We start from the raw sequence: 20,862 nt of genomic DNA, 5'->3' as shown, positions 1-20,862 counted from the left end.
CTGGGGACTCCCCTTTTTTTCAGAATATCCTGTATCTTCTAGTTCATACAGCCTATATACACTTTAGTCCTCAACTAACACTAACCTAGCAAGACTTAACTCAGTATTAGATTCCCTTTCCTCCTTTCTCTCCAACTTTCCCCTCCCTTTCTCCCTCCCTCCCTCCAAATACATACAACCCATGCCTCAGCCAGCTCTGACACTCTTTGCTTGGAGCCAGACAGAAGGAATACCCAGTTAACATCTTCCCATATTTTCTCATTTAGTCCCTTATCTGTCTGTATTTCGTTTCCTATTTGCTTGTTCCCTTACAGCCCCCTTCAGTTCAACTCTCTAACACAAAAATCTGTAAAACCACAAAGGTAAAGTGGAGGTACATGTAATATTTATAAAAAAACACAAATTATAATGTTCATAACTCCCTCATTCTCCAGAGGCAGAGTCTAGGAACAGTAATGCTTAACTCCACTATAATGAAAAAACTGCCTTCAGTAAATGGAAACTTTTGAGGACAATAGTATTCATCAAGGATTTCAGCTTCAAAAGCAGCTGCCATCTTAGTATTTCAGTTCCTTCTGCATATTAAAGACAATAATTTAGAAATTTCTGTCATTACTGTCTATTTCTGCAGCAAACAGCAAAAGTACTGTGGTACCATAGTATTCTGCAGTTACATATCCCCATAAATTATACTTTACACGTGCTGTAAAATTCAGAATAATTTGAATAAACTCTTCATTTTGGGTACATACACATATATCTTTACTCCATGTGGTGTTTTTCTTTTTTATTCCTTCTTTTTTAACAGAACAGAAGGCATGTTGTCTGTTCCAAACAACTCTTTATTTAAAAGATCGGTAAATAAGATACCAAAACACAAGGACAACTGCAGTATACGGGATATACAACTATCCTAAGGATTTGGTAGTACACAAAAATAACCAAGAGATTTCATTCATGCAAGAACTACTAAGTAAACTATTTCTAAGACCTTCTCTATACCTGCTATATAATAGGAAATCTTTTTTTTTTTTTTTTTGAGGAGGAGGAGGATTGGTTTTTAACCATAGGGATTACTCACTGAATCAACTAAAATGTTTTTTGCATCGTAATAAAAGGTTTTACAATATTACATTCTAGGAACAGTTGTCTTTAAATACATACAAACAATATGGTTTTGAAAAAAAATTTTGAAGGAACCACACCATTTATTCCAGATGAAATGATTCCCAAGTCATGTTGCTCTGTGACAACTTTCTTTAAGAAAATAATGCACAATATAACACATACTAGTTCTCTTTTTTTTTTTTTTTTTTTTTGTGTACACATTTATTTTAGACCTTCAGTTAAATATTTATAGGGGAAAATAATCTAAAATATTGGATTACAAAAATCTGTTACACAGCTTGGATTTCTAAATAATGAATTAGAAAAAGCTGCAATAATGATGTCAAGATTGTCTTTTAGGATGTTTCCAGTCTATCCTTAAGATCAGATTCACTGACGTACAAACCCAGCAGTTTTTCATTCACATACTGTTAACACTTTGTTAAGCAGCTTAGATACTACATCTGGACAGAGATCCCCAGGCTGCTGGCAGTCATTTATGAAAGCAATGTGTAGACTATCTGAGAAGCCCCTTATGTACACATAAGAGGAACACATCCTGCGAAAGTTTCCTACAACTGAACTTCAAGAGTAAAAGAGAAAATAGTTCCAGACTAATACTGCACTGTAACTTTTGAGACAAAACAGACTGGTACTTGACCCACTGGGCGATCAAACAGACAAATGCTATTCCTTGGTAATTCAAGTCCAGTAATGGATAGTCCTATCTTTTCCTTCTGTATGAGGGGATGTGAGGAGTCTCCTGAGACAACAGCTGTACACTCTCATCTACTTGGAAAAATCAAGTCTTAGTTGGGCAACTAATAGCTCCTGAAGGCTTTATGTTTCTTAATAGCTGACACCCTTCCAAAAGTTCCTGGGTGGCCCCCCTGCCGTTTCCCCATATTGCCACCTCAGAGGAGTCATTCAGCCACCCAAAGCTTGCCTGCTAATGAGGTACCACAAAGCTCTTTCTAGTCCACTGTCTGATTGTTGGGTCTGTCAGACCCATCCAGGTATCCTGGATCTGACAGGTTTTGAAATCTGACCATCTACATTGTGCTTTTGTGTGTGTCTTAATGTGACACCTGCTGGATTCAAGAGATTGGATGAGAATGTCAATTTTCAGTAGCAATAAAAACAAACATATATGTTTTAGTTCCTCTTGTTGACAAAGCTCGAAAATGTGATTCAGATGTTCCCTGGCAGTCCAGTAAATGGAGGAAATAAAAATCATTTAACATCTATTTATTACTTTATTTAGATGTCAGGGGTCTTTACCTACCTACCTACCTACCTATCTATCTATCTATTTATTTGCAGGTTTTTTCAGCCTCACTCATAACTTTTGAATGCTTGAATTTGGTAGCAATGAAAATCTCATTCCCCAGGTTCCTTATGAAGATCAACTCCTCCCTCCATTTTTTTTTTTGCTTCCTGGACAGCAAGGTTCAAGTTCTGACTCTATGTCACAGAAGTCAGTATACTTTATTTTGTAGGTTCTCTGCAATTCTTGTTTTATGACTGCTTTCAGTCTGTCCAATATTTTGAATGTGGACAACATCAGTGATCAGTCTGGAGCCTTGGGGAATTTCAGAAGAACCTGCTCCTCCTTCTGCCCTCCTAGACTCAAGAATTATAGTGGTGGCTTGCATCTTCAATTTGGTGCTGCATAGTACAAACTGATAACTAATTATCTAGACTAAATTAACATGTTTTCTTTGTGTCTTAGTTAAGAGTAGGGTCTGAGGCACAGCCACAATCATACATCGCAAAATTAAATCTCTTTTAATCTGCAAACACCACATTTCATCCACTCTGTTCAGACCACAGCCATTAAACTCTTACTTAAAACATAGAACAAAGTTTAGACTTATAATAGAAAAGACAGAAAACAGCAAATTTTATAATATACCACAAGCAAGACTCAAGGAATCTGGAGACTTATTTTATAACCACATTTAACTGTGAGAATGGTAACTATTATTTTTTAATGTTTCTTTTAAAAAAAACCTAACAAATATATGCTTCAGAGATGACAAAATTATTCATTTCTCTCTGTTTTACTTTTCTTCTATAGGGCATTTGTAAGATTATGGATGATAACTATTAAAAATATATAAAATCAAATTAAATCTAGTTACTTTTAATTCTACATTAGAAATAACAGAGAGGTTTCTGCAATTGCTCTGTATGACCATATCCAATATTTTAGGAGTATGAGAAATAATTCAGTATAAAGTTTCTGAATAATTGGTATAATTATTCATCTATGAACTTCGTAAAGACAACAGCAATGGAATATGTGGGAAAAATGTACTCCTCTGAGGAGACAGACAGCAAATCTCTCAGTAATTGCCTTTATAAAACAAAATTGTCCATATCAAGAAGCAGTTCTTTAAGCCAAGGTAGCAATCTGAGTTAATGGTCTTCAAAACAACATTTTTAAACTTAAGGCAATTATGAGCTGTAGAAAAAAGAAAAAAAAAAAAAGCTGTCTGACTTTACAAATCTTTACATATTGTGAGGGCCTCCTTTGGCTTGAACTTCATTCAACACCCATTGCTGCTGCAAATACAGCATTCATTTTGCAAGGCAATGCACAGCTAGGGCCAAGGCAGATACCCCGAGGATGCCACTGAAAGACTGTGCAAAAAGAGATAAATATGCATAAGCCTGCCTAATATTTTGCTGCCATCATTCAAAAAAGAGGGCTAAAGAAAGGCTGCAATTCCATAGCAGTGAGGTCATCAGGAGGTAGCAACAGCTAGAAGTGAGAAGAGATGTCAAGAAAATAAGGGTCCCCTAGACATCAAAATATCCCCCAACAGTTCTGCATATCTGGCTTAGTTGTATGGTTTAAGTGTGTTTTCTAACATTTTAATGCTGCTACGCTTGTTTTTCACCAATGACCAATAAGCTGAAATGCCAGCATTGACTTTTGTATCTTTACTGGCCATGTTACAATTATGGATACTGTTTCCTCATCTAGTTAGGACTGTCTCTCACTCTGGATGACATTCCTCTGACAGCTCCCTGAACACCTCCATCGGGGGCTAGGGAACAACTGAATAAGCTACCTCCTGCCATACTTTAAGCTCTGCCTCCTCCAGTGACACACAGTAGCTGACCATGTGTGGATTCACAGCATGCTGAAAGGAAATGGGTTATTTTAAGCCATTTTCAGCCAGTCAGACTGGCTAATCTGTTAATTCTGCACTGCAAGGAACAAGTATACAGTCACAGGGTAAGTCCCACTTGAGTGTGGAGCACTAGATGGGGGTGGAACAGTTAATCATTATTTGAGGTCCTCTGCCATCACCCTGAATATCTAAACCACCTTCAAAACGTAACATGGAAGGGTACTTTTGTTTTCAAAAATTTTAACATTGTCTATCTGATGGTAACCACATTACCTTACCCTCCTTTTTTTTTTAACTTTTATACTCTTAAACTGAACATAAGAGAAAAATATCATGGCAATCTATTTCTCTTTGTCTTATTCTTCTGTATTCACCATGAAATAATGATCTGAAGTTTCTTTCCTTTTTTCCTCATATATTGCTAGCAGTGAATTTTGGAATGAATTCTGTTCTGCTTTGTTATTTCAGACCAACAGGCAATTTAGAATTTAAAGTGTCCATAATAGGACTAGAGAGCTTGTAGGTTTGTTGGAAAGAGGAATGTTTCTTAGCCACTTGAGAGCATACCGTGTCTCCAGTCTAATTCTACGACAGTTTCATAAAAAAAATAAAGGGTATGAATCTACTAGAACCTTATTTAAGCAAAGCCCTTAAGTGCATTAAGCTTTTAAAACATTGAGACTAAATGTGCTTAAGTGCTTTGCTTTATTCAAGTCATAATGCTTATTACAGTAATTAGTGTATGCTCAGTTATATCTTGTGAGTGCATAGATTTAGTGGCTATTGAATAAATAAACTGATTAATAACATTTGCAATAAGAAAAGGAAATATAATTGGCTTTAACGTAGTGAAAATACATTTTACTGTAAAAAACCCATCCCTCCCCATATAACAAAGTTGGCATAACCATTGGTATGAGTATGTTTTCTTCTATGTATATCCCTGTATATGTTTAATAGTAATTGACAAAAGATCTGACCTGTGAGAGGATTTGGAAATTCTCTGTGTGTTTTCTTTTTTTTTCTGGCAATTTGTTGGAACAGTATTGCTTTGAGGAAACACCTCAAACAGAAAACAGGTAGGTTTTCAAAAGCAATGTCTGTCCCATTTTTTGCCTCCTGGTCTGAGCATCCAGGCTTCCTGGATCTTGGACTATCCCTCTATTTTGACCGTTGTTGTGACACCCAGTTCTTTCAGACTGTTTTCCTCCAGACTGGAACCCAGGATCATTGAGATCCCAAGTTTCATGTACATATCACAGACACAGTGCTGGAAAATATGTATGTTTCAGGTGGCACTTGATTCCTCATAGCTTGAAAAAAATTTTTTCCATGCTGGGAGCTTCCCTCTCCATCAGCTTCCAAGACTGTCTCTAACCCCTGAAACTGCGTGTTGTTATTACAAATTTATAGAGGGAGGGAAAGCAAATGCCTTTTAATTGTAAGTTTAAGATGTTCTCATTTTAATTCCTCTTTCAAATATTTCTCCCAAGTTTCTCATATAACTGGATTAGTATTTTGACTTTAACAGTGACAGCACAGGAGCATGAATCAGCTTCTTTTTTTTCTCTTTATTTTTTTTTCCTGAACATTCATAGATTTAGGTAAACACTGTAAATTCTTTTATTGATTTAATAAACTGTTTTCCTTATTTAGTTGGTTATACACAAGACTCTGAAGCACATCTAGGTTTGTTCTCACTAGCATACTTTGTTAAAGTCTCATTTATGTATTGTTTTCTTAAATTATGACTCTTCAGTGGCAAATTAGGAGTCAAGAACTTAAAATTCATTTACAAGCAGGCTACTTAAAATATGAATTTTGAAATTGCCATTTAATAGTTAGCTGATAGTATTTCCTTCCTTCCTTACACCTAATCCCTAAGAAATTAAACTTGCCAATATATAAAATATTGTGGCAGTTCTGAATAGTGTATTATACAAAAATTTGCAAGCATATATATGTTTGAGGTGTTGCATTAAGAAATTGTAAGATTCTCAGTAGGTTTTATGGACAATATCAATTTACTTGGTGTATGTCGGTGTGCTTTATAAAATAGGAAATGACTACAATATTGTTGGAAATACGTTGAAATCTCAGTTTTGTACAATACATCATGCTTAGAAACTAGATTTATTTGCAAATGTATTGGTCCAATTAATCTCAAGTAGGAAAAAATCACAATCAAGAAACAGCAATTGCAAAAAAGACACAATTATGTTATCATCTTAATGATTTTCCATAGTATATTTTCACACAAGTATGATTTTAGATTTAAATAAGATAACCATAATGCACAGTTACCTATAAACTAAATATACATTGTTTTCTTCTGCTGCATCAGTAATATGAACTTCTCTTGAGTATGTATGGTCTTCTAGCCTTGTTCACATGTAGCTGCCGTTTCAGAATATAGGGATTTTTTCTTTTCATTATCTCCTTGTCTTGGCTTGAGTTCTCTAGATCAAAAGCATCTTGCTGAAGTAACTGTAGGATGCAAGAAAAGACACACTGTTACCAGCTTTTTTTGGTAATAAAGATTATCAATTCCTAGAAAGTTTTATAAAACTTTATTTTAACATCTGCCACCAAGAGAAATCTTTACCATAATAGTTGTGGGTTTCAAAAAAAAAAAAAAAAAAGCCCAAAACTCAAGACACAAAACTGACATCAGGCTAAAGATGAGCTGAATCCTACGGAGATGATATTTAAATTCCACTGAAACAAATCAGATCATTGGTTTTGACCAGAGAGAAAAGCTGTTATGTCCTCCTTGGACTAAAACTCAAATTGACTGAAAACTTCCTAATGATTGTCACTCTGTAATCACTCATTTAGGCTAAACACCTCCTAAAACACCCACTGCTTGCTGGTTTCAGCTTTTGAGCAATATTTTTATCTGCAACTTCCTACAGCTAAAAAAATCAAAATGTGTAATAAACAAATAAGAAATGAAATAAAGCACAAGAAAGCCAAAATGTTGTCAATCAAAATTTCTTATATAACTGTGTTTTGAGTTTTACTCGGAGTTTTTAAAGTGTTTTGTTCAGATTTTTTCTTGCTTTGTCTGTTGAGATTTCATCCATTCTCTCACCACGTTCTTCTATGGTCAAGTACAGTCCTACCATCTGGCTGAAAGGCATTAAACTGAAAACATTTTTACACTCACCTCAGTATTTCCCTAAGCAATCAAACTCTGTTACTCACTTAATTACTTAATAAATGAGTGCTCATCTAAATTCTATTGAAATGAATGGAAAGACTCTCATGGTTTCAACAGACTTTGGAGTCAATCCTGGTTGAATAAGATCACAAGAACTTCTTTCATTACATAAATTGTGTATTTCAAGCCTTCTTCAATCCTTCTCCCTCTGGCTCTATCCCTTCTTCTTTTATCGTGTCTTATAAACTTCTGCACTGCATAAGCGTGTTCCTAAGCTGAGAGAGGAGTATTTTTTTCCAGTTTTGCATGCAGTACTGTTATGAGTAATGATCCCCAGCCACCACAAGAGGTGATGCAGCTGCAAAGTCAGGAACTGTGATTAAGTCATATGGGCTATTGCATATAGCCAGTTCTATGGTAGCTCCTTTTCAACAATAAATGTACTGATGAAGAGAGTCCTCAGAAAACTCTGGTTCTCAAAGATGTTGCAGTCTTTTGTATGGACCATGCTAGCTAATATGAAGGACTGAGAATAAGCCTGCAAACACAGAGCTGTGATTCAACAAACAAAAGAGGATCAAGATTCAGCCAGACTGTCCATGAACCTGCAATAGCTGAAGAAACTGGGTTTACTAGAAAGTGGGTAGTGACACTGACATAACATTTTTTGCTACGCAAAGCAGCTTTTAGTGTAATATATAACAACGCAAGTGGATTGTGCCCAGTGTGCCTCTGTGTGATCACTGCACTAAGATAAATATCACAAATGGACTATAAACAATCACTGTTTATGAGCAGCAATCCTCATACAATCACAATGTCAACTTCCAGGGCTCTCTTTAAGTGTGGGGAAGTGAAAAACAAGAGTTCCCTTGCTACTTGTTTCCTAGCAATGATAAGAAGCTCAGAGTACCTGGTAAAATTACATGTACACATGGGCATGTGTCCATGCGTTTTGAATCCAGTTTGCCTTAGGGCCTTAAAAGGGTTTTCAGAAACTCTGCCTACATTTATTTATGCCTCAATAAATCTGCAGTAACTTCACATCTGTTAAGCAGATATTAGTTTTGTGTTCTGGCATAGAGGTCACTTTTATGTGTTTGCCTCCTTGGAATGTCTACAAAGAGTGGAGAAAGTATGTAGTTAAGAATAGTTCTCATTTATCCGTGGGTTGTTATACAAAAACAGACACTCAGCTTGTCAGAAACTACATTAATTCACAACTCTTTCAGTGAGAGGCATATTAGAGGTATTAGAGAATATAAAAAAGGGAAGGAAAGCTCAGACAATGTGATGGAGGTCACATGGATATGGATTTTAAAATAAACAGAGCCTGAGAGTTTAATAGCAGTTGAAACATACATTTGTGACAGTTTGTTTTACCTCCCAATGCTGAAAGGCTCTGCTGTGGCAAACTTTCTGGAGTTGATATACTGTCAGCATTGCTTCCAAGCTGAAGCCATCCAGAGCAGCAGGAAACTGTCTTCCTGAAACAAGATCCTCTTCATCTACCTCTACTGTTTCCCCCACTTGGTTGTTTATGTTATTGACAAGATTGCAGACATTTAGCAGGGTCATTTTCCAGTAAGGAAGTTTTGCTCTGTTAATCTGAAAATACAAATACCCACTATTTAACATGTTGCAATTTTTGTTTTGTTTTTTAGTAATAATGTGTGACATTCAAACATTTTGGTAGGAATAAGTTTGTGTGTTTGAAGTACTTTTCATCTGCTCAACTTTTAGACAATAATTAGAGAGTGCTGAAATTAGGACAACTCATTTATTAAACACACCAAGTCTGCTTCCCCACAGCCTTACCCCCCAGGTAGACATACACGATGAAAAAGTAAACTGCTACCAAACCAGAATGGTAGCATTTCATAGTCTTTCTGCACAGGTGCAAACAAAAACACAGATGGAAATTAATATAATATAAATTCACAGGTGTAAATCAGGACAATGAGTCAAAACCACTGGATAAATTCCCAGTACTGGAATCCAAGGTGGATGCCTGTGGTTAACTAGACGCTCCTCCCCAGTTCAGAACAAATACTAGTCATTTCAAAATTCCCTGAGAAAAGGAATGGAGTCCCTGCTTCAGGGCAAGCTGTCTGATGAGGCTGGGTCTGAAGTTATGGAATCTGTAAGCCCCAGGAGTTTTGGATGCTGGAGAGTCATGAGCTTGGGAGATGCGAATCGAAGGTCTACAGGTTTAGATGAAGATGGAGCAAAGAGGAAACAGAGCTGTGCAAACAATGTATTCCTGATTTGGTAACTGGACAGAAAAACTCAGACCAACTGTATTTAGGTGGTCCGTAATGGACCTGTTTAGAGATGTTACAGAAAGACAGAAATAGACAAATTACACCATGGTTTGTCTCAAATTTTGCTTGCTGCAGTATCCGGCATTATTTAGGAGCTATTTAACTTTTAAAACCTTTTAAAAAATATTGAGAAAAATAATTTTTACTTTTCTACTGGTAGTGTTCTTTCCAAGCAGCTGTGGCAGTAGTCTTCTTTAGTTTTGATTATTAATAGAAAAAAGTAAGTGAAAAACCTAATTCCTACCCCATTCACTCCTTTTACTTGGCAGTGCTAGGTTAACGGTTGGACTCGATGATCTTAAGGGTCTTTTCCAACCTTGACAATTCTATGATTCTATGATTCTTTTGATATCTTTGCCACTTTCTTGGTTCTCCCACTATTAATTATTTCTTTCAAATTGTATTCCTTTTAGTGGTGAATATAGAAATTAGTTTCCTTAAACTAGAACTGGTGACATAGCAATCTCCAATCAAAAGCCAAATAGCAAATTTCTATTTATTACTGCCAAGGGCTTCCTGGCTGTGCACATTAGGATAACACTTTACCTATAAACTGAAATGTAGTTACTTCTTTTCCTGGATGTACAAAGTTAAATATAGGTATGACATTAACACAGACATTGCCTTTTACGTACTGACAGCATTAATTAAGAGTGTGGATGCAGTGCTTACTTAGCTGAACATAAGATAATCACATAATCTGTTGTTTCTTTAAAGCACCTTCCTAACAAAGGAGTGTTGTATGCAAGATTTATGCATATTCAGCACACTTCACTATTTTTTGAGGGAAAAGAAAGAAAATGCAGAGGAGTGAGGAAGAAATAAGAAAAGCTGGCATCTCTATTAGCGTTGGTTACAAAAAATTCCCCTTTGCCCGTAATCATTACTCGAATATACATCTGATATATGCATGCCTTTCAAAATAAGAATAATTTAGCCCTTTAACAAAACCACTGTGTTTTCAGATTCCTGACATGGCTCAAAAAAACCCCAACAACAGTATTTTGCTTTGCAGCTAAGAAGAAAACAAATCTCAAATCTTATTCAGAAGCTTGAAAATGTTTCTACATTGTTTACTTTGAGCTCATCTGTTGTCCCATCTAGGTGCCCTAATTAGTCTGCCGAATTATTTGAAAAGATGTGACAGGTTCAAAACAAAAATTAACCTCTTTGCAGAATGTCTAATTTAATTAACAGAAGTTAAACTAGCAAAAAGAGCAAGTGTTCACTGCAATTTTAAAATCTTACTTCGTCTATTTTAAAATATTTGTGAAATACAAAAATATGGAGCTTTCCATGACAGATTAGGAGGCTTTTCCAGTGCACTTCTCTCTCCTGGGTATACAAAAAGAAATGTGAGCTAGCACGACAATAGCTAAATTGCAATGAAGAATAAAATCTAGGGGGAGTGCTACGTGAGCAAGTGAGAGTTCTGAGTTAAAAAAAAACCCAAAAATATTCCATTGGATGGGAACAGAAGAGAAAAGGAAAGGACAGGGAAATTTGTTATGCCTTCTCGCATAATTTATAGAATCTTTTTGATCTAAAGTCACTACTTTATGTTAGCCTGATGCATGTCTATGTTTAAAGAAACCTTCCTCTGTATATTAGTAAAATACTTAAATAGCAGACTTCTTTAGGTGAAATTGGTCTTAGCTGCTACTTATAAGGTTAGAGGAAAAAAATTTTGCAGTGCTGCCTGCAAGCATACTTCATTTGTTAAGGGAGTCTAATTCCCATTAATACCACGCATATATCACTTCAAAGTATTTTTACTTGGGTATACCTGCTTCTGACTTACTTACACTTCTGCCAGCTCACAGAATGAGACTATAAAGCATTAAGAATTTCAGTCAAGAGTGAATTCTTTTTTTATCTGAACATGGAGCTCTTTAAATTTAGAATTTTAGATCATCTAAGAAACTGAAACAAGCTTGAGAATATTTCCTTCTTTGACAACAGGCTTATCCTATGAAAGATTAGAGAGAATCCCAAGTTATAACTTATATGATATCTTTTTCTTTCAATTTCTGGTTGAATGATACCCCTGATAGTTTAAGATATTTCTTATATTATGATACATACCTCCCAAATGCCTTTTTTTTTTTTTTTTTACAATAAGAAAGTTAATTTCTCTGCTTTTTATATTCTTGTCTTTATCTAGTGAAAACAAATGAAAAACAAATTCATAACCAAGTAAAATCCAAGGTAACGGAGGATTTCTATGGTTCCCTTTCAGAATAGTAGTTGAATTTTGTTCACAGTGTAACCATAGAAATAACAAAAATACTCTCTGTCTTTAAGCAGATATGGTACTGACTTCTGTTACAGTTCTTCCATGGTGTATACTAATGCCTGTAAATGTAATGATTTTTTATGTGATGACTGAGTCAGGAAGCCAGTAACTCCTAGGCAGCTGTAACCTCATCTGCCTCAGGCAAGGAAGCTAAACTGTCTGGGCACATACAGTCAGAAACAGGCATCCTACAACAGTAAGAAGCTGAGGGCCCAAGACTTCAGAAAATTAATGTGAGTGAGGATCCCAAAGGTGGAGTATATCCTAGTGATGATATATTCTTCAAGGAAACACTTTTTCTTTTTTCTTTTTTTCTTTTTTTTTCTTTTTTTTTTTTTCTTTAACATCATCTCAATCTTGTTTGAGTTCAGGACATTCTTCATGCAAGTGATGGTTTCAGGAAACCATTTAGGAAGCTGGGAATAGAGCTATCTATTTGATACAAAAGAGAGACAGCAGATAACTGTCTGCATATTTGTGACACTTCAGGTTGTGTTGTCTTATTAAATCTTCCAAAAGACTCTTTGGATTTTATCCTAGAGGAAAGACAGATAAAGCATTTTAGGGACTTGTTTGATCCTTGTATCTTCTTTGAGGTGTAACAACAGGGAAGGGTAATATTGTATTAAATGTTGAAGAAAGGTAATAAGCATGGACATACTTCTTTAAAGACTGAGAGTGATTCAGCGTATAGAAGACTTTAAAGAGCAGTTTGAAAAGGGCCAGTAGACACTGGACAGCAGTCTGTGAAGTCAAAAGCATATGGTAACTCTTTCCATAATATTGGATAGACTACTGAATGTTGCAAAAGGTGTGTGCTTAAACCCTAGCTGTAGTCTTGATGCTATACTTTACAAGTATGAAGATTTTTTCTGTCAAATACTAGAACCACAAGTGATAATCCACTTTTCAGTGGTTTTAGATCTGAGCTTTCATAAATTTTTCTTTTTTTTTCTTTTTTTTCCCCTATCTTAATGCTATTTAAATTGTCTGGATTTCCCTTGCTGCTTATTACCAAGTCAGTGTCAAACATGGTTAATGAAATTTAACAGTAATTGCCCTCAACTGAAACCAGATCTCAGGCACACTACAAGACAATTATTATACATACCATCCTCAAATTTGTCTCTCACACCAGAATCATACTTTGGTTCTGATGAGGGTTAAAAGCTAGCAGAGGACAACAGAAAAAAATAAAAAGAATTTGTCATTTCAGTAATGAATGGCATAGTGGTATGCCTCTTGTAGAAGCAATTATGCACCCTTTTTAGTGGTTCCATCATGCCTTACTTTGATGTCAAGAGACAATACATATTGAACTAATGAGTTTTAGATGGTGATTTAAGGAAGTATAATGTAGAATTAAATCAATGTCTCCACCATGCATCTACGGCTTCTGTGAACTTCAGATGTCACTTGACTTATGGTATATACCATAAGAAAATTGAATAGCAAGCTACATGCTGTTAAACAACATATAAGAGTATGATGGCAAACATCATTACATTATTAGCTGGTGCACTATATTTGTGCATTTTTAGTTACCTGAGATTGTGCTCTGTGCTGAGAGGGACAAAAAGATGGAAGTGGAATTTAGGTTCAGTTCCACTAGTCAGTAGCAGAAATACCAATAGCTGCAGGGTTTCCTCCCAAGGCATACTATGCTTTGCCACACAGAGAAAGAACTATTTTTGTCAGTCCCCTACATTTAAATTTGTCTCAGGAAAATAATATCTATTAAGTCTTTCTGTACCTTAAAGAAGCGAGTGGTAATCAGGTTTATTTGGCATCTAAGGTTAATTACCATGCCAGTAAAGAACATGGGAGCCTAAGAACTGCCAGACCAGATCAAAACAATGTATTTTCTGGCCTCATTTCTTATTCTAGTCTATTCAAAGGATCCTGTGAAAAAGTTCACATATAAGCAAATACAGTAAATACAGAATTCTTCCAGGCAGGTTTTGTCTTTAACCTTCAACTAGTCATTGGCTTATGAAATTCTTTTTTTAGGGAAATTTTTCATTTCTCATTTTATTTTCCATTGAATTTAAGTACCGCTTGAACTTCATTAGAACAAAGAACTAAAGCATTCAACCTTAAGTCCATGGCACCTGTTTCAGGGTTTGTTCTTTAATATGTTGCTGAGGAAATATTAGACATATATATTTCTTAGATCATTCATGGAAAATAACAGTGTTGAGAGAGTGTTTGTCTATCAGCCTGTTCAATACATATGTGCAACACTTGCTACTTCACCTTGCAGTATGAGATTGGAACTGATTTTTTGTCTATTTGTATTAAATAACATGTACATCGCTCATAGTCTTGCAACTTGTCAAGGAAATGTAATTTATCAGGTTAATATTTTCACAGTCATGTCCCCATGTTCCTATACGAACACTATGATTAAGTTCCTAAACCAAAATCAGCATATGTACTAATAGTTTTTGCTTTATGACTGTCTTAATTTTATATGCTTATAGGAAAAGTTCTGCATAAAAATAGCACTTACGGATTTGACTCAAGGTTAATTTAGCTTTCATCAGGCATAATCCTATTCAAAACACATTTCCTTATATAAATTTACATCTCTGCACATTAACACAGTTTTGACAGTTTAATGAAAGTATCAGCGTTACTAGTGAGGAGCACTTTTAGTGTGTCACATCAACACCTTCAAATTTCCTTTGAACTGGAGAAAATCTTGCACCAAAGTAATGTCTAGCATTGAACTTTTTGGTCTAGACCATAGGTTATTACTTCATGCAAAGACTTCTGGGTTTGTAATGAGAATTCATTTGCTCCCTACCCGTCAGCTAAAAGAGGAAAAATAATTACCTTTGATGTGTACATATTGGTCAATAAATCTGCTTCTAATGCTTTCATTTCCTCTTCTGAATCTGGGAATAAACCAGAAACATATGTTTATTATTTCATCATAAATTACGGACATTTCAATTCAGCATACAGAATTAGATATATCAATGAATTTTGAAAAACAAAAAAAACCCAAACAAACAACTTAGATAAAAACACAGTGAAGTGATCTAGAGGGACTGTGAGGAGTCTTCAGGTAACAGCAACATTATGTTAAAATGGATACTACCTTTTTAAAGCATGATCAAGCTTAGAGAAGTGAATGACATGAATCATTAATCTCAGTTCACTGGTAGACAAGCCCACTAACCTACAGCCCTTTCAGTAAACAAAACTGCTGCAATATTCCTCATTTAAAATCAGTATGATTTTCATAATCACTATTTGTCATCTCTGCTTACTTTGGAAGAAGATTTTGGATATTTATTTTCAAAGAATATTTATTTAAGTAGCAGCTAAGTGTATAAGTGAATGGCAGTTATGATTACTTGGCAAGATTTAGTCTTGATTATTCTTGATTAAATTAAGAATATTTTTACTGATATGAGGGAATTGAGCTTGACCAGTTTGTGATACAAGCTCTTGACAACACATACACCAAAAGAAAGTATTCTGACTGAAAGCCTTAGGATTTTCTTTACTACTTTAATCAACCTTTGATAGCTCAGCAGACGTGCAAGACCTGTGATTTGGTGAATAGGCTAAAAATTGCTGTAGAAAGAGAAAACAGACACAAACTTTTCTGCTTTGTGCTGTACAGAATCACAAGGAAAACCTGCTGCCTTGAAAATGTAGCAGCAATCACAGCTCAAAGATGAGATGTGTATAGAAATCAGTTAAGTCTTCAGGCGAAACAGAGTTCCACATGGCTTTTAGCTTTCCTGGAATACTAGCAGTCCAAAGCCAAATGATATGCTTGCTTATATTTAAAACCAAACTAAACCAAAATCTATTCCATATTCATATAAGTCATACCTCACTTTAATTAAAATGATTAATGCTGTTGGCATGTAACACCCCACCACAGAATCCATGGATAGATTCTGCCTATGCCTTCATTTCAGGGATCATCACCATGTTGCGTCACTACCTTTCACAGAACATGAGACTGCAAGGGATCTTTTATACAAACGTGTGCTAACTTGTCAGACTTCTGCTAGCACACGAAAGCCAAGCATTATAATATTCTTAAAAATCAATCACATTCAATCTTAATAACAAGATCTCACCACCACCACCACTGTATTTCTTCTTTGGAGAATTCTTCCAAACTATCAATGGTTATTCACCTTCTAATTTCAAGCCTAATTTATTTCTAATTACAAATTTATTAATGGTTTGTATATAACTTCCTTCACTATAAATGATACCTTTCTATTTGTAATATTTACCCAACTCATGTATTTTTTGAAAGCAATCACAGCCCTTCCCAGCTTAGATTTTTAGGGTGTGCTTACACGGTGATTAGCAAACAAATGCAAGATCACTGTGCCTTTTGGACATAAACCATTCCCCTGGAAATCCCATAAATACTTCACTGAAAGGCGATGCCCAGAGCTATGAGACTCTCAGCTATTCTCCTCTGTTGTAATAGCCTTGTATTCCCCAACTCATCAGAGTGGCCCTCCTCTGTGCCTGATGTGATCTCACAACAGCACAGCATAGTACAGTTTGGATCAGAAGCCTCAGTACTTAACTACCTTAATGCTTACCATTAACTACAGGAAGTAGCTCTCTTACACATTTTTTTATTTTGTTTGTCTTTCATCGCTGAAAAACTTTAGTATCTCTTAAAAAAAAGTCAGATAATACAACCAAGTCTTTTATCTCCCCAGATATTTCCAACAGCTCTGCTTCTGTTAAAAGGAGCTTTTAATAGGAACTTCTGTTATTTCCTAAGCTATTGCATTTTGTACTGTTGCACTGCTTCTCATTTCTATTACTCAGGTCATCAAAAACTTCTGTGTGTTATGCCCATCTTCCTCTATAGTGATGCTCCTGTTCACCTCTGCATTACCAGCGCACTACTTTCGTTCATTCTTACTTTTTTCATTGGAGTTGTTATTGAAAATATTAAGACTGGTTTGTAGATCAGTATTACAGCAAATCACTAGCAACTAATCACAAACCCAATGCCTTTCAGGCCTTTCAGCACTACTGGTTGTCAGTGTTACCCGATCTCTTAACCGCTTTACCATTAGCCAAAGTTCTGCTGGCAGCACAAGATCACCTCAGCTGAATTTCTACTGATAGCAGCAGCTCCTGTGAATGGGTGAGCAGCACACGTGTGACAGCATCATGATTTGTGGTGTCCTGGGTCATACCAGCTGAGGACAATGAAAGGACTTGTGTCTGGTTAGCACTTGGTTTTTATATTCTATAGAGGATGGAAGACAGCTTCCACGCCATCGAGGCTGGAAGACAGCTGCAGACGTGGAAGGTAGGTAGGTATTAAGAAACATTTTGATTGAGAAAAGAAGTCTGGAGGACATTATTTAGGAGGCTGGTCAAGATTCCTTGACTGAAGAATAAAGCCAGGCTTGGAGGAGGAGAAGGGAGCACATCCAGGTAGTTCAGGAGTGAGAGGGACAGATGAGGGGTAAAAGTGTAAAAAGAGCAGACTCTCAGAGAGCAATGTATAAAAAGTCTGGTTACACATTATTGTTCAAATCAGAGGGAAATTCACACAGTTTGATGTCCTCTTGATTCACTTCTTATTGACAAGAAATATAGCTTCTATTCATATATTGACATTTTACAGGAATAGTTACATTCTACAAGTACACACTTTCCCCTGAGAGCAAACATTTTCAAAAGAAAATTAAAATGAATGATCATTTTCTTTATGAAATAACTGTCTATATTAGTTAAAACTGATTTGGCCCCTCCACACAAGCCTCTCCATGCCATTTCTCATTTAAATGTAATTTCAAATTTTCAAGCAAATAAACCATCATGTCAGTTACACATACAATTTTGTTTCTGGGTTTTTTTATGAGCCCATTCTAATTTCCACTGATTTTTTTTTTTTTATTTTAGTGGGCTTTCATTCAGGCTCTACAAACAGTTGAATTTGAAATTGCCTCACTGAAAATACTAGTCAAGTATTTGTTTAAAAAGCTTCAAATATATGGGGAGAAAATAATAAACATTAAGCCTTGTCACTAAGATCACCAGTTCTCTATAATATACAGAACAATTATGTTTAAACTGTGATAAAATGCGGATACTACGTGTTCTACATTTTTCTTCTGCAGGGAAATACAAACTGGAAACTTTCATCTAAAGCGAGAATTAGGACTTCTGACTCCTCCTGAATACTGAAGCTGAAAAATGAAGCTACTTGTAAATTTACTCTTTAAATTTTGTGGAGTTTAAAGTAATTTGCAAGTTAGTTAGGACTGGATTTTGAAGCCTATTCTGCTTCATGTCTGTGTCTGTACACCTGTTTAATCGTCACCATACCTATTTTTGGTCACAAACTTCGGGCATAAATGACACACACTTACCTGTGTCATTTTCCAAAGGTGCAGGCAATGCATTTTAATATATGGCCCTTTTTTTTTAGGTTTCTAAAGCAACTGCTCTTGGAGTAGAAATGCATTTACATTAACCTTCCTATTGTGCGATCTGCATCTGATTCAGCATTTTTTGTCATAATTTCAGATCAGTTGCGAGCAATTTTTTCCCCAGAATACTAAAATTGTATTGCTGTCACTAAAAAGTGACTAAAGTGCATCTATATTCATGTTGATTTGGCTTATGGCAACTATTCATAAGAGCTGCAGAAATTATAATATCTATGATAGTTTGGAAATGCATGGTATTCAATAAATCACAAACAAGGCAGCATAATCAAGCAGATGGTCTATACTGATGTATATTTCCAATGACTAGTTTACACTAACTGCCATGGTATGGATGGTGTGTGGGGGAAGGGCTTACACGAAGGGAGAAAGTTATGGGAGTGACCGAAAAAATGATGCTGGCCAGAGCCCGTTATCAGGGCCAGCTCCTTGGCGATCACTGGGTACAGCCGTGGTACCCCGAAGCGACTTCACCTCCTTTCTTTTGGCCCCTCTCAAGGCTCCGAGAGCGGCTCAGCGCCCACCGCTCAGAGACTTCGGGGGCCGGCGGCGAGCGCCAAGCCCGCTTTGCGGGGCCGCGCCCGGGCGGAGGGCGGTGCGGAGCGCCGCTGGGGGCTTACCTGAGCAGAGGCTGCAGGAGGCCAAGGCCAGCAGCACCACGCACACCAGCTGGGCTCTCATCCTTGCTGCGCCGCCCTCTAGAAAGTAAAGTCCATAAATCCTGGGGAGAGACGGAGAGAGAGACAGACAGAGAGAGAGAGAGAGCCTCGCCGCTCCGCGTCCTCAGCACGCGCGCTGGCAGGCGGCTGCAGGCACCAGACGGGGGACCCGGACCCTTCCCCAACTATATAAGCCGCGGGGTGATGTCACGGCGGTGCCGCCATCGCCTCCTGATGAAGGGCCCTCCCCCCTCCCCCTCCAGGCCCCCCCCCAACCCCCCCCCCGCTCCCGCTGCCCCCTCCCCGCCTCTCCGCGCCCGCCAGCGCTGACGCCACTCGGCGCCTGACGCATGCGGAGCCCCGCGGGGCGCGCAGCGAACCCCCGCACCCACCGCCGCGGGGCGCGGCCGGAGCGGGTTTTTCCCGAACGGGAACTATCCTCTGATCTGGAAAAGCCCCGAAATAATGGGTTTTTTTAGTATTAAGGAAAAAAAAAAAAAGTTACCGCAGTTGCTCTGACCCCTAGCGCGTGCTGTGCGCTGGGTCAGGGGCGGGAAACGGCCGCGCCTAGCGTAAGCACCGCGTGTAGCGCCGCGGTCCTCGTGCGTCGTCGTCTGATGCGCTTTGTCTGTCATCTCTTTTAGCTTTCCCTCCAGCGAGGGAAAAAAACAAGGAGAGAACCGCACACCGGTGACCGGCAGGGGTGTGACACCGGGCAGGGAAAGGGGTGTTAAACCGGGGATGGGCAGGGGTGTGTGACATCGGGCATGGGCAGGGGTATAATCCTGGGCATGGGTGTTACATCGGGCACGGGTAGCGGGGGGGGAAAAAAAAAGAGAAGTCTGTGTGAGAGAGAGAGCGATGGAGAAAGATAACGGGAAAGTCACTTGATAAAGATTTTTCATAGATGCGCAAAAAATTCTAATACCCGACACGGCGAGACTTCCTATTACTTCTGAAGAGTGCATGCCATAAGCTACGGTTTCACAAGAGAGTAAGCGCTCCTAAGAGACATTTCTCGTAAGATGTACTTTTCCCGGTTGATTTTTACAATAGATGTCTTTCCTCAACGACCAGCAAAGAACAGGCTCCGTGAACAGCATCCAGAGCTCAAGACCCAGTGAAACACGCCGGGCACTGGCGGCGGGAGGCAGCGCGGCGGCGGTGGGGGCGCGGAGCGGGCGCGCTGTGCCCCGGGAGGGGCGCGGTGGCAGCGGGGGGCGCGGGGACCCCGTCTCCTCATCGCACGCCCTGCCCTCCCTGCGGGCAGGGGAGCCGGTGTCTGTCCCGGGCTCTTCTGCCTTCTAGATCTCAGCTCCTGAGCCGTAAAACCCACGGAAATTACCCGAAGTGGAGGTAGGGCAGGGTAATCTTTAACGTATGAATATATAGATGTAAAGCTTGAAGACTCGCATCAGCCTCCATCACGCTGCTGCTTTTACTGTGATTTTTTCTCAGATACAGACAAATGCTTCATCTGTTGAATGCAGATACTACAATGCAGAACATTTTGATCTCTGTGAATACATTTAAGGACAGATATACATGCCACACATAGCAGGAACGCACTCCGTGAATGGTAGGTTCTGCCAGCGTGGATGTTCGCTTCACTGCAGAAAGTTTTCTTTAAAATGCAAAGAGCAGTGATGGGTGCTGCTTTCCTCCCGTACCCTCTGTGCCTATCTTTGCGACTGAATAGATGCTGC

At 37.9% G+C, this 20,862-nt stretch overlaps 1 protein-coding gene across 2 annotated transcripts; it reads right to left on the bottom strand.

Annotated features, from left to right (window-relative positions):
• Positions 1 to 821: 821 nt before the first annotated feature.
• On the bottom strand, positions 822 to 19,789 carry NTS (neurotensin). Of its 2 annotated transcripts, XM_087767146.1 has the most exons (5): positions 19,662 to 19,789; positions 19,118 to 19,218; positions 14,872 to 14,933; positions 8,797 to 9,021; positions 822 to 6,737 (listed from the first exon to the last, which is right to left on the bottom strand). In XM_087767146.1, exons 2-5 carry the CDS (start codon positions 19,176 to 19,178, stop codon positions 6,591 to 6,593), a joined length of 495 nt encoding a protein of 164 aa, XP_087623272.1. In that variant the 5' UTR covers positions 19,179 to 19,218; positions 19,662 to 19,789; the 3' UTR covers positions 822 to 6,590. The 2 variants fall into 2 exon arrangements, with proteins under 2 accessions (XP_087623272.1, XP_009474899.1); XM_009476624.2 differs by lacking the exon at positions 19,662 to 19,789 and having other exon boundaries at positions 19,118 to 19,397.
• Between the last annotated feature and the right edge of the window lie 1,073 nt (positions 19,790 to 20,862).

Source organism: Nipponia nippon, unplaced genomic scaffold, assembly GCF_047370975.1.
Source record: "Nipponia nippon isolate SJK-2023a ecotype South Korea unplaced genomic scaffold, ASM4737097v1 scaffold_3, whole genome shotgun sequence".
Taxonomy (NCBI): Eukaryota; Metazoa; Chordata; class Aves; order Pelecaniformes; family Threskiornithidae; genus Nipponia; species Nipponia nippon.
Note: the sequence above shows the minus strand (reverse complement) of the source record. Positions and strands in the feature narration are given on the sequence as shown.